This window comes from Epinephelus moara, chromosome 2 (assembly GCF_006386435.1).
Source record: "Epinephelus moara isolate mb chromosome 2, YSFRI_EMoa_1.0, whole genome shotgun sequence".
Classification (NCBI taxonomy): Eukaryota; Metazoa; Chordata; class Actinopteri; order Perciformes; family Serranidae; genus Epinephelus; species Epinephelus moara.
Genome location: NC_065507.1, coordinates 43,007,331 through 43,022,188, shown reverse-complemented (window position 1 = coordinate 43,022,188; position 14,858 = coordinate 43,007,331). Strand labels below are relative to the sequence as shown.

Below are 14,858 nucleotides of genomic sequence, written 5' to 3'. Positions count from 1 at the left end.
ACAAGGCTCAATAGAGCTTTGACTCAGTCAGCCTTGCTACAGTGCTGAAAAGAAACCTGGGGTTGTTCTTGTTTTCTTTTATTAATGCTGAGTAATAGTTTGCTCTGGCATTGCGGAGGCCCCTCTTATAAGTTTTGAGACTCTCTGTCCAGATTAAACGAGATTCTTCCAGTTTGGTTAATCGCCAATTCCTTTCAAATTTTCACGATATTTGTTTTAACTTACGGGTTTGAGAGTTATACCAAGGAGCGAACTTTCTTTGCTTTTTTAACTTCTTTTTAAGAGGAGCTACAGAGTCGAGTGTTGTTCGCAGTGAGCCTATGGCGCTATCAACAAAATGATCAAAGTCGGTACAGGAAACCTCTGTTACTGAGGGAAATCTGGTAGAAGGTTGGCGTCAGATGATTTAAATCCCAAGGAAGAAAAATACATTGGTAACAAAAGATTCTCTCTTGGTGAATTGTCACTGTCGGAACTTAATCTGTGAAAAAGATTAAGAGAGCATTTTTTTTACAGTCAGCTTCAAGGGAAGTCTGCTTGTCCCTACAGTCATTAGAGTTGTATGAGGATTTAACTTGTCAAAATGCCTGAGAGTGATACATGTGGGATTTGCAAGCAAACTATTGCACACTTATCCCATCTACACACAGTCTGACTTTATTACAGTCAAATGAAAATCCAAATGGAAAGATTGTCATACACAAAACAAAAGACCACCCTTGTCCGAATCCTGCTGATGACATTTTCAAGCAAATGCAAATGGAGTGCAGGCGAGGTAATGACAAAGACAACAGCAAGAGTATGAGTGAGATCCTGTGACCTGCAGATTACTGTAATACGCAAGTATGAGTCAGCCTAGTGCTAGAGCTGTTGTCTTACAGAGCCCCACTGAGGCCAGAAATACATTGGGGTTTTAAGAATGCATTGCCAAGCATCACATAGCAGCAAGACTAAACCATTTGCAGAAATCAACTTTTTAATGGCCCAGGCAGAGCTGCTATTAGGGTCAACGGGTTAGGAGATGAATGTGTGAACGGTTATTCTGTGGGAGTGGGGTTGGTGCCCTCACAGGTTGGTTACGCTTACTCTTTTCCTCTCTCTCTCTTTCCTCTTTTTCTGCCTCTTTTCAGTAACATACCCACTCCTCACTTAAAAATGTACACTTCAGATTATTGCATACAGCTATGGGCTCAAATGACACATACAGTAGATCCTAACAAAAAGTTAGATGTTTGGTTTTAATTCGGATCATAAATTGACAGTGCTAATTTTCCCTTTTTTTAAAAAAATATTCTTTGGCATTCTTGCGTTTTTTTGAGCGAACTGTAGAGACAGACCGGAAATATGGGGAGAGAACAATGGGGATGGCATGCAACAAAGGTCCCCAGCTAAAAACAAATCAGGGGTGTGTCAGTTACCTGGTGTGCATCTCCAGGCTCAGAGGGCACCAAACTGACTTCAGAGAACTAGCGGCAAAGAAGGTCCCCTGCTTCTTCACCTTAGCACATTAACAACACAATCCAATGTTGAAAGAACAGAGCGTGTTTATAGTGTGCTGGTGAACAATAACACAAACCATCAGGAAACATTTCTGCTAAAGAGCTCAATGGATAAAGAAAAATAATCTGACCTTACGTAACAAGATCGTTTTGGCCTCACTCCCTCTTGACTTTAGCTGTTTGTTCAACCTGGTCTTACTCTGAAGTCGTCAAATAGCGGTGCTTGGTCAGTGACCTCTGAAATCAGACACTGACAAAAAAAGTCTTCCTTGCACGTTGGAATGATACGCAGCAGGTTGCAGTTACTGTGTAACGACACCTGACGGCGTCAGGGGGAAACGTATCAGGACAACAACAACCGGGAGGCCGGTGTTTGCTTCCCGTAAGATTGTATAGCCAAACCCTGTCCCGGTGAAAGAAGAGAGGGAGGAGAGACGTGCTGCTACCAGAGGAGCCACTAACTGAGTTTACTCTGAGCAGCAAGTAGCTAAAAGGGTCTGAAAAGTCTGGGGCTGTTTGTAAAACATTCATGACGCCCAGGCCTGAAGATGCCGCTGATTTGACACTACCAACGTTGTGTGCCTTTTTGGAGTGTAACTCCTTCTCTGTGGAGCACGTAACAATTGCTTTTAGCCATGCTTGTTATGGCAGTGCATAGCGGTATGACGTCATAGCGTTAAAGTTTTTTCATATTAAAAATGACAGCAGTATTATCGTGAAGGATACAATATGGCACTATGCTAGTCTAAGGGATACACACAATTCTTCCTTATTCATACGCTGCCAAGTCCAAGCCGTCATTAAGGTCCTGTCACACCAAGCCGACGGTCGGCTGTCAGTCAATGTTAGGCCATTGGTGAGCGTCTGTCACCCTAGTCTTTGCAATATGTTCTGCACTGTTGGCCCTCATTGGCCCTTGTTGCCATTTTTTTCAGCTGATTCAGCATATTGAATTGGTGTAGGCAACGGCGAAGCACTCTGCTTGGCAAGAAGAGAAACAAGTGAGGAAAGTTAACAAACAGCTAGACTCAAGAGGGAGTGAGACCAAAACAAAGTTGTTACATAAGGTCAGATTATTTTTCTTCATCCATTGAGCTCTTTAGCAGAAATATTTCCTGATGGTTTTTGTTATCGTTCACTGGTCCATGTTAAATATGCACTGTTCTCTAACATTGGATTGTGTTGTTAATGTGCTGACTGGCTCATGACGTCTTCCAGTTTCCACTTATGAATGATGACTACAGACTACCGCTGTCTGCTGGTGTGGAGAATTATTTCATTTCATGCAGGCACAGAATGTATGGTCTGGTTGACCATCGGCTGTAGTCTTGGGGGTGTGTTCATGTGCAACTTTTTGGCTGAGACTACACAGAACCAAACAACATGGCATCATGCCACTTCAGTGTGTGATTTTAGACAGCCTGCCAAAATATCAGAAGCAAAAGAGGCTTGACCAGTAAAACATTTAACACAACAAAGCTGGCTTAACATGCATTAGCAACACTTTCTAAACAATAACAATGGCATAACATGGCAATTATAATCATTTACCATCTCTGTTATATGGTGGCTGATCTTGCCGTCTGCTTGGAGGGTAAGGAGCTCATGGATCTTACTGTTTTCCAAATTTGGGCGCCTAACTTTGTGTAAAAGTGGGGGGGCAAAAAAAATGTATTGATTATGAGTCTCAGTGCTATGTCGCAGGACCAATTAATTTAAAGAAATTAGACATTCAAATACCATTTTAACAATTTACAAATTTGATTACAAAGGCAGAAGTTACACTTTTTTTTTTCAACTGTCCAGAGCAACATAACGCTGGAGGGCTCTGCATTAACGCTGCATTGGTCACAACTGTAGGTAGGGTGAGTAGGTCCCAATAAACCAAATGTGGGACAAGGAGTAGGTTTGTGAGGGACAATGTGGGACACCCGCCCCCAGCGCGAAGTTTAGTCATCAGAGACTACATACATTCATCATAAACTATACGTAGTCTACAGTATATTAACGCTGGACTGTTTTGTTTATTGAAGTATTTAGCAACACAGAGACTTGTGGTCAGTGGGATTTGAGGATTCTTATAATAACATCTGTAGCCTACAGATGTGAAGCTCTGACTGTATCTGACTGAGCCTTAATGAAAGCTGTTGTCTTGTATTTTTTTTCCTGAAAATATGAACCTTACAGTCAAACACAGTTTATTTAGCTGGTGTAGCTGAGGGGACAGGTCAAACTGATATGATGCTGATTTACAGGAGAATTCATGTCAAATGGAGGTTAAACCATGAACACAAATTACAGATCGTCTGTAAAGCATTTTACTAAATTAATCTATCAAAACAAAAACAACTGGAGATTGAAAACAAACTGATATATGGATCTGATCACTTTTTTAATGAATTGACATCGTTCCAGACAGGATGTAAGTTTATCTGTGACTACCTGTAGGCCTATGGACTGAAGGCTGCTGGAAACTGTCGGGAAACTGTCGACTTCACCGCAGCTTTTTGTCACCGGCCCCGCTGCGGCTGACTTCACCGCAGCTTTTTGTCACCGGCCCCGCTGCGGCTGCCTGCTACCTGCTACCTGTTGCGATCAAGGAGGTTGAAATAGTTGCTATATGGGGCGGGAGGGGCGAGCCCTATAGGGCTTAAACGCACATGCGGTGTTACTATGACAATAAACAGAGAGCCTACGTGGGCCGGCATGAATGCAAGCACGGGTGACAACCAATCATGCGGGACATGGTCTCAATTTGCGTGACGCGTGAAAAGAGACAGAAATGCTGTGCAGTCCCACGCAATGCGGGACATCTAGTCACCTCACATGTTTTTTTCCTTATCTAATTGTTCCATAAGTTATGGATAGTTAGCTGGCGTTTCATGGTTGGTTTTTCATGTACGCTACAGTCTGTGGCACACTGTACCGGACTGCACAGCTTCTGCTGCAGTATGCTACAGTCTGTGGCACACTGTACCGGACTGCACAGCTTCTGCTGCAGTATGCAGTGTTGCCAACTCCTCAGTAAGAAAAGTAGCTATTGGCTGTCCTAAAAGTCGCTAGAAGTCGCTAAATGACGTCATCGCCTAATTTGCATAATTGTCCATATGCATGTAATTGTAATGGCTGTTGTAGGAGAGAGGAATAACGTCGTGGGAGAGACAAAAACTGAGTAAAAAACACCCTGAATATGTTTAGAACTACAAATGAACCTTCTTTCAGTGATTTTTTTTTTTTTTCCAAATATATTTTTATTTGGTTTGTACATATTACAACAAACGAACAAACAAAAACATGAACAGGGCAGCTCAGACATTTCACAATAGGACATAATACTTGGAAACAAAAGACTCCTGTGACAGGTTATATGTCATACACATTTTACAGGTGGACAGAGAGAGTATACAGAAATAAAAAAGTAGATAAGATAAACTAATCAGTTAATTGGTTAGGCACCCCTCAATTACACGCGCAGACAAGGCAGTCCCGTTATGACTATGTTCAAGATAAGATGCAGTCGTTGATCCTATGTGTCTCAGTTGACAGTGTCACTTCTATTAAGGAATCCCACAGTTAGTGTGTTTGCAAGGTTCGGACCAATATACTATAGATACAGATCCCAAACCTTGTGGAAGGTATCAGTTGTTGAGTGCAGCTTACAAGTGAGAAACTCCATGGGTATACACTGCATGATAATTTTATGCCAATTTTTCTTCGTTGGAGGCTTCTCCTTAATCCAAGATAACAGAATGTTTTTCCTTGCAGCATATGTTAAAAGATTAAACAGTCGTTTGTGATGTCTATTAACAAGCTGCCTGTGAGGAAGTCCAAGAACAAGGCAAACAGGGTCAGGCTCAACCTCCATGCCAAAAATTACACTCAACTGTTCTACTATACCTGACCAGTATCGTTCTATCTTAACACAAGATCATATGCAGTGAGTATAGTCTCCCACCTCAGTTTTGCATTTAAGGCAGAGAGGAGATAAAGTGGCATTCATTTTGTGGCGAAGGCTGGGTGAAGTTTGCAGTCTATGTATAATTCTCGGCTATGTCGCCCACACGCTGTTACATACAGAAATTCTTTTAGCATTTTCAAATATTTCCCACCAGTCCTCATCTGCAATTTCCAATCAGACCTCTTCTAAGGCCAAGTGAGAGGGCTCTCTCAATCTGAGAAGTTTCTATATTAACTGTTAATGTTGTACGCTTAAATATAAAATCTCTCACCTGCAGAAAACTAAAGAAAGTGAGGCCTGTGAAGACATATATTTGCTGTAACTGAGTGAAAGACTTCAAGGCAGAGCCGTTAAATAAATCTCCTAATGTTGTTATGCCACCATCTCGCCATAGCCTAAACACAGGGTCCTCAACACCTGGGGGGAAATCAGGGTTCCCTTGAATTGGAGTGCGGGGTGATGTTAACTTGGTTCGACCCTCCATAGATCTTGCAAATTTCCATGCCCTTAGCGTGTTTAGGATGATTGGGTTTTTTGATTGGGTGATTGGTTTTTTTTTGCTAAGGCAGGATCTATGAGAAATAACAGATTTCGGAGTGGATAGCTACATTGGGCAGCTTCTACATCTAGCCATGTAGAAGACTGATCTTCCTTCAGCCATTCAGCCACGAACCTTAAGTGTGCAGCCACCTGATACCACCTTACATTTGGAAGATCTAAACCTCCAGCAGCCTTGGGTAGCTGTGATTTTGCTAACTTCAAACGGGGCCTTCTTTTATTCCAAATAAATGAACTCAGTCTTCAAGGATCTTAACCACCTTATTTGAAAGAATAATGGGCACCATTTGGAGTGGATACAAAAGCCATGGTAAGGCATTCATTTTGATGAGTGCACCCCTACCAAGCCACGACAGCGGGAGGGACGCCCAGCGGCCAAGGTCACATTTTATAGTGTCTAAGAGAGGTGTAAAATTAGCACTATACATCTGATCAAATGAGGGGGTTACGCGTATACCTAGGTATACAAAACCTGAAGGAGACCAGCAAAATGGAAATGGGACAGGGGCTTGGGGGACAGTACTAAGAGAACCAAGTGGCATAATTTCAGATTTAGAGAAGTTGATCTTATAACCTGAAAATGAACTAAACCTGGTGATGGTATCAATAACAGATGGAATAGAGAGATTTGGGCTGGTTAAAAATAAAAGCAAATCATCCGCATATAGATTATGCTCCTTTTCTCCAACAAAGATACCAGAGATTGTGGGTGATTGGCGTATAGCCTGAGCCAGCTGCTCGATGGCCACGGCAAAGAGCAAGGGGCTCAGTGGGCAGCCCTGGCGATTGCCATGTTGGAGAGAAAAAATTTTGTTTGTGATAACCGCTGCCTGTGGGTCATTATAAAGGATTCTAACCCAGTTAATGAAAGTATCACCAAGGCCAAAAACATTCATGGTATAGAAGAGGTAGGACCATTCGACACGGTCAAATGCCTTCTCTGCGTCCAGAGAAAGCACCAGAACGGTCTCCTCCCGCCCACGCATGTATTCAATAATATTGAGGAGCCTCCTCACATTATTGGAGGAGCTCCGGCCCTTAATAAAACCAGTTTGGTCTACATTAATAATATCAGGGAGGAAACGTTCAAGTCGTAAGGCCAACATTTTAGAAAGCAGTTTCAAATCAGAATTTAATAAGGCAATCGGCCTATAAGAGGCACAATTTTCAGGACACTTTTCTTTTTTTAGAATTAGAGATATATTAGCCTCCCTTAACGATGGAGGGAGGATTCCTGTCTCAGCCGAATATTCCAGCATAGCTAGGTAGGGGTCAAGGAATAAATTAGAAAATTTCTTGTAAAATTCACATTGAAAGCCGTCAGGGCCTGGTGATTTTCCCGATTGAAGCTTTTTAAGGGCGTTATGGATCTCCTCCTTTGAAAAGGGGGCATTTAAAATTGATCTCTGCTCTTCTGAAATCGTAGGAAGATCGATGCTAGAGAAAAAGTGTTGCATAAGTTGAGGAGCGTTTTCACCATGTTCCGCTCGATACAGGTTCATATAGAAAGCTGCAAACCTATCATTAATAACTTGAGTTTCAAAAGATCTATTGCCTTCAGCATCCACGATTGAGACTATGGTCTGTGAGTCTGTTCTCCTTTTGGCAAGACGAGCCAAGTATTTGCCAGGCTTATCTCCAGACTCATAAAGACATTGTTTTGCAAATTTAAGATTTTTCTCACATTGTAAAGTAAGTAAGGATTCTAAGGCTATACGAGCAGCATTCAACTCCCTCAGTTTGACAGGACTAGGATCGGTTATATAGCTTTCTTCTGCCTGGGAGAGTAAACTTTCTAATTGTTTTTGTTCTTTAATTTTTTGGCGCCTCCTGCTGGCTGTATAAGATATAGTTATACCCCTAGAAAATGCCTTGCACGTTTCCCACCAAATAGCTGGATTAGGAGAGGAGTTAGCATTTACCTCATAAAACGTCTTAAATTCAGCAGCAAAGTGAGAGGTAAAATTATCATTACTTAGAAGTGTGGTGTTAAACCTCCAGGACTTAGAAAATCTATTTATTTCACGGAAAGTTATATCCAGGTAAATGGGAGCATGGTCGCTCACCACTATGCTCCCAATTTTACACGACACCACAGAATACAGCAATCTCTTAGGCAATAAAAAGTAATCTAATCTAGTATGACATTTATGTGGGTTCAAAAAAAAAGTAAATTTTAAGGAGGAAGGATTAAATGTCCTCCAGACATCAGCAAGATCAAAATCATTACAAATTGAAATAAGGGCTTTAGCTCTACTACTAGGAGGACCATCAGCAGGAGGGAGCCTGTCAGGAGGGAGCCTGTCTTTCAGTGATTTATATTAGACAAAGAAAATTTTACATTTACATCCCGCCCTGACTGTAAACCAGGTCGGGATCAGCCAGTGGCGGTTCCACGCATGTGTGATTCACTTGCAGTCTGGACGTGGAGGGGTTAACATCTCCTGCTCTGACTGCTGCTGGGAGGTAGGACTGGGCCGTCTGTGAGTGCTTTGGGGTGAGAAAGGAGCCCACGGCAGCATCCGCTGCTCATTGAGAAGAATGAGAATGATACGTGCTCTCACAACAGAGTCTCCAGAAGTCTTCAGTAACATCAGAAAAAGTCGCTAGATTTGTCGCTAGTCACTTTTTTGAAAAAGAGTCGCTAGAGGGGTCTGAAAAGTTGCTAAATATAGCGACAAAGTCACTAAGTTGGCAACACTGGCAGTATGCGCGTACAGAGAGCAGCGCCAGATGTCTGGAGTGAAAAACGCAATCAGCCAAGCTGCTTCTCCACATCTGTCCCGTTTTTATCATTGTGTCTCAAACTACAATGGCGAAAACGTGAAATGCATCCACAGCTAAAACAGGCAAGCTAACTACCAGTATTTGAAAGCAAATTTACAGAAATACAAACAATCGAAGCTCCTTCTAATAAGTGGACATGGCAACCATGGTGCACTTGCTTCGTACTGCCTGGAATATGCCACTTGGATTGAAAACGGGGTGCAGAATAATTCAAATACGATTATTTAAATGTAAATAAGATTAATTTATTTAATTTTTATTTTACATTTTATATTGAAAATATTCAATTAAATATTATGCAACAACGTTTTGACTTAAAAAGAGTTGAAAAAAGCGGGGGGGGGGCAAGATATGAGTTTTGCCCCCCCACCTTGAAAAGTGGAGGGGCATTTGCCTTACTTGCCTATAGGGGTAGGTGCCAGTGCCTATGTCCACAGTACAGTCATTTTACTGTAAAAACCTAACTTATTCCAATCTAAACATTTCAGTTACTGTTCAATTACTATTGCTATTAGGCTTTTATTGGTTATTTTTATGTATACATGGGATGAATGTGAAAGTAATTAACTAAAAGTGACTTTTTAAGGTGAGTTTTACATTAAAGCCTCTATGAGCCAAATGCTGCAAGTATTGTTTTTTGACTGGGTGTGTAGTTTTTCAACTACCACTGCCATCAAATCTCATCACTTTGTTAGCCACCAGCTGTAAACTCCACCAACAATGAGTTTGAAGAAAATGGGAGGGAGAAATTCCTAGTGGCACTAGTAAACCTCAAAGCCTACTTGGCCTTTACTACCCCATGGAGATTGCTGAAGCATGGAGATTTGTCGATCACTCTCCCATTGGAGTCCATCCATTTACCCAGCTGGAGGCCCAGAATGGGGGCTCAGCAGGTTTGATGGGCTCAGCAGTGGGTAGATGGTAGAGACTATCCACCCCCCTCTGCAGCTCCTTTAAAAGTGGCAGTTTACGAGGGGCCTCCATTACACCAACCAGCATGTTCTTTTGTCAACTTGCACTCCAGGAGTAAGACATTCCTGGGCAAATTGTTGCTCCCTGTCTCCCAGAGGAACATTTTTTCTTCACATTCATGTACCAAGACTAATTGAAGACTGTGTGCTTTCGTTGGGAGGGCCCGGTCGGATGCAGCGAAAGCGATAAAATAAAGAAGTGCTGCAGAGTGCTTTGGTTGGCCCGAGATTCTGTTTTTCATGACTGGGGGAGGTTGACTGGCAGGGACAGAGTTCAGTCTCATCGGACCTTTATTGCTGTAGGGAAAAGGCTTATTTACTGTAAACTGTTTACGAAGCTCTGTCACTATCTCTGGACATGCAGAATAAACACAGGAACACACTCCCACTCCTAATGTCTTGTAAACATTAGAAACACGCACAGACTGACAGACAGACAGAAATACAATCTGAAAAAGACACTATACTCTGGATGACTCCTGCACACACACATGCATGTGCGTGCCCACACACAAACACGCACGCACGCACGCACGCACGCACGCACGCACACACACACACACACACACACACAGTGTAGTTATTAATATAATCACAGTGAACACAAATATGCTCACATACTTTCAAAAGACAATGCACAACTGTGCACGACATAAGTACACACTTGCACTGAAAAAAGAAGTTGCATGCAAACACAGCTTCTTGTCTTAACAATGCTTGAGTGCTGTTAGTTTTATTGGTGTCCCCAGTTGTTATACAGAATGGATAAACTCCTCATACTCTTTCTCAATCTCAACAATCCAAACTGTTTCCCATCGTTTTTCTGGGTCGTATTTACATGGTCGGATTCAGACCTACATGGTTCTGCACATGTACCCAATCTCTCTTTAAAGTTAAGGGAGAAAAAAATATCACAGATGTCTGAAGAAAAAAACAGAATCTGTGGACATGCTGCATCTGCCAAGTATATGGTATCACACTTTACAGAGCAGCTTGAGCAGATGAATCATCAAGCCATCCCGTAGGTTTTAAAATCCATCTTTGCACACAGACATTCTGTTTCCTGCCTCATATGTGTTGTGCATTTAAACAGACACGTCAAAAAGTATGTAATGTGAAAAGTGTGTTTGCTCAAGTGTGCTAGTTTAATAATGGTTTTTCCGTCTATCTCTGTATCCCCCACCCCCTTCACCCTCCTCCACCCCCTTCTCATGAAGACCCTACCTCTTTGGGGCGGGATGTTTTGCCATTAAAACTCCATGGTGAGTTTTGCTTCTCCCCTCCATGGCTCCCTCGGCAGCATGCAACTGTATACACAGCACATTGCCTCCTTTACCTCTCATTTGTTTCTTGGTATGTTTTGTAACACATCTGTGCAGTCATTCCTTAAGAGGGAAAAAATCCCCCAAATGAGTATTTGTTATTTTCTCATCTTTTTGTGCCTTTCTTTTCTTTTTTTTCTTTTTTTGCAAACCCTTCAATCTCTCTGTGTTTGTTGAGCTTTTGTAGTCGGACAGTTCAACATATATATATTCTATCATATTGTATTGTATTACCAATTATGGCTTCACAATTTAATTAATGCAATGTCTTTTAATAAGAAAGGTTGTAAACATAAAAAATGGAATGCTTTAGGCCTGTATCATAAAGCCCAGGGCTTTGGGGCAAGCCATAGCACTTCTTGCCTGGTTGCCATGTGGTCTCTTTGAAACCACCAGCTGGAGCCACCCATTAGAAAATGGTATCTCTGTCTTCTTGTCTCTTTCTTTCAGTTTAGACTTTCCATCATCATTTTCCAAGAATAACGCCTTTATGTTAATCCTATGTTCCTTAAATTTTCTTTCAGCTTGCTTTGGTTGCAGTTTTTACTCTGTTCACTGTGTTTGCATGCTGTAATTGTGCCATGTCATATTGTGGTGATATTGTGAACAGTATCTTGTGTGAGTATAGAAATATGAGTTATGTGGACCTTTCTCCTACGAAATGTATTTTGCAAAGGACTAAAGGTGAACTCAACATGCCAAATACTGTAAATTTTTGGTTTCATTAATTCTAACTAAAGAATTTAATTTCAAGCTTCCCTAATCAATATTTGTATAGTAACAACCCTTAAATCTGCACTTTCCTTCAATTATCAAGAAATACAATAACTACTCTTTGCAGCCACATACACAACTTCCATTTTAACTGAAAAGAACATTGGCGAAACTTACTAACGACTTGTTAGGGCAAAATGACTACCCCTCCCAAACAGAAAATAGCTGTCAAGAACACTGTCAGGCTGATTACTAAAGTGAAATTTTATAATGGCAATTTAACCTTATTTTAATCAGGCAATTATTTACCTTGACTTGTAACTTGATTTTTTAATGCTTTCACTCAGAATCAAACTTCAGAGCGCACAGCATCTTCCCATTCAAGGAACTTTTTCTTTCAGGGGGCTAAAGCTAAGTCTCTTTTAAACGCTGTTTCAAGAAATCAGATGCTTACAAGCTTTTAAAAGAAGCCCCATTATGACAGAGTTACTTATGGAGAGATGATTGAGTGACTCAGCGAAGTGAACTTTTCCCTTCCTGGCTCCCTGCTCTCCAGCTCCTCCCTGGTGACTCCATTCACTTTAGAAAATAAATAGCATGTGGTGCCTTCCCCATGTTTTGGGTTTCATCTTTGTTGTGGGCAGTCACTCATACTTTTTAATTGAAGCTTTTTTCTTTCTGTCTTTATCCACCTCCTGCTTAATCTAGGCCCTTAGTGATTTCATAGCATATACTTTTCAGAGGTACACATCATTAGCACCGGAATCTTGACCCTCACAATAACCGCCTTCCACTCATATTTGAGCCAGTTAAACCTTTATTGTTTCTCTAATAGTGTATGTCTTGAGATTTGAGCTATGACAGTCCATTTGCCAATATCTGCTTACCCAGAGTTCATTCATTTTAGTTGATTCCCAGGATAACATGAACTGTGTCGTGTCTTCTTGAATTTATGTTCAAAGCATGAACAACTGACTTTGTTGTGGGAGACTCCGACTTTCTGACCAAATTTATGTGCTTACACCAATACTTGCACAATCTGACACCCAAGATTATTTGATAAACCTACATGATCAGTGTGGCACACATAGAGTATAGGGAATAGGAACAGGTGAAAAAAAAAGTCCTTGCTTCCATGGTGATGGCCGCTCTCCAATGTTCACTGAGTTTCCCCAGTGGTTGTCATTAGTGCTGTGTGTTCGACACAGGCCCGAGGCTGCCGCTTTTCCAAGGGCTGTTGTAAAATAATAAATGTGACGTTGAAGGACATGTCCTCCACATGACTTCCCTCCCTCTCTTTCTCTCTCTGTCTTTCTTTTCCTTCCTAGTTGCAGTCTTAATACCAGCTCCTTTTATGCTTTTAATTAACCATATGGCCCAGAATCAGCGCAGCAACAGCCATGCAGCTCTTTGTCACTGGATGGCCAGCTGAAGTGAGCTCTTTCATATTTGTTTACTGCGAGGGCCCTGAAAATGAATGGAAGCTGCAACTGGACTTCCATCCCCCCTTGGAGGCGCCTCACGTTAGCCCCGGACATAGTAATGCAAAGGGACTTTGATGGTTGATGTCACAGATTGAATTATGGAAAAGCTATTAGCTTGGTCAAGAGTCCTCATTTGTTAAATTAAAAGTGGAAATGACATGAGTCTTCAGTGAATTAAAGTTGCAAAGAAAATGGATTCCACTCCCTGTTAAAGGGCAGACATACCAAACGAAATATTGTGGAGGGAGAAGAAAAATAGAGATTTGCTGTTTGTTTAGTAACCACGCCCCCAGTTCTTTTCTATAATGTATTTATGTTTTATAATTTATTGGTATGGGGTTATGATTTTCATTTGTAAACGCACTCCCCTACCACTGGTCCACTCCAAAAAGTGGAACTGCCTCTTTGTAGTACAAGGGCAGAAACCTTTTAAGCCACTTCAGGTGAGATCGAGGTGAAAAGGATGATTTAAAACACAGATGAGTTAAATTCAGTGGTCACTGCACCCTGAGGAGAGGACAACTGAGCTGTCATCTTTGGTCCAGTTGGCAGGCTCAGCTCAAATCCAGTTCATCAATTATGAGACCACAGTGAGGAGCCAATAATATAGCTTGCTTTCACAGACTTACAAGTATAGGTATTGGTGTATGTGATTATATACATGTATGTACTTATATATACACATATTGGTGTGTGAGGTGGCAACCCTAATGCCTCCAAATAATAATCAGTACTTTGCTACTGACTAAGTCCTTTTTGTCATTCTATCTTAAAGAAAACACTTTCAGGTCTTTTTCCTTGATTTATTTTTCAACTTCTATTTAAGTCCAAAGTAAACATAAAGACTACAAGGAGCTCAGAATATCTAATAGCACACAGTGTAAGTCATTCTGTGGTATAATCGTCAGCCCCAAGCTCTCACTCTTGAAAACCAACATCAACTTGCTCTGAAATAGGATTTGTGTTTCCTGGGTTATTAAAACCAGTGAACCACCATGCCTTTGAGAGTTAAACACATTTTCCAGCAATGTGAGAGATGGAACACCAGGGTTTCCCGGCACCCAACAAGAACTTTTACTTTGCAGGGCCATGCAGTCAAAGTTGGGAATACTGTTTCTTCTCTTGAGCAAAGAACACAGGTGAAATGGTGTCTTGTGACCAACATATCTTGTGTTTCACTTTAATGGATCACTGTAGAGTTCTTGAAAATGTATACATATCTTACATATTGTTGGAATGTATGCCTCACTGAGGGAGACCATTGTTGGGACTAAGCCTTAACGTGAGCCTGGCCTTGTAACATGTCTCCAATTAAAGTATGAAAATGGCTATCGTAAAATAATTAATGATCATTAACCCTCCCGCTGCCCTAAGGGGTCAGGACGACCCGGGGCTCTCGAGTGGCAGTAGCAGTAGTAGTAGTAGTAGTAGTAGTAGTAGTGGTCAATCAATCAATCAATCAATTTTATTTATAAAGCCCAATATCACAAATCACAATTTGCCTCACAGGGCTTTACAGCATACGACATCCCTCTGTCCTTATGACCCTCGCAGCGGAAAGGAAA

General features: G+C 41.4%; 1 protein-coding gene across 7 annotated transcripts in view; it reads left to right on the top strand.

Annotated features, from left to right (window-relative positions):
• Positions 1 to 14,858, top strand: part of bcas3 (BCAS3 microtubule associated cell migration factor) — a 939,536-nt gene that overhangs the window by 325,360 nt on the left and 599,318 nt on the right. For 5 of the 7 annotated variants that reach the window (XM_050055587.1, XM_050055619.1, XM_050055627.1 and 2 more), the window contains exon 17: positions 10,991 to 11,035. The exons of the other annotated variants lie outside the window; for them this stretch is intronic. In XM_050055587.1, the coding sequence (XP_049911544.1) occupies positions 10,991 to 11,035 (45 nt within the window). The remainder of the gene's footprint in view (positions 1 to 10,990; positions 11,036 to 14,858) is intronic. 7 annotated transcript variants of the gene reach the window in all.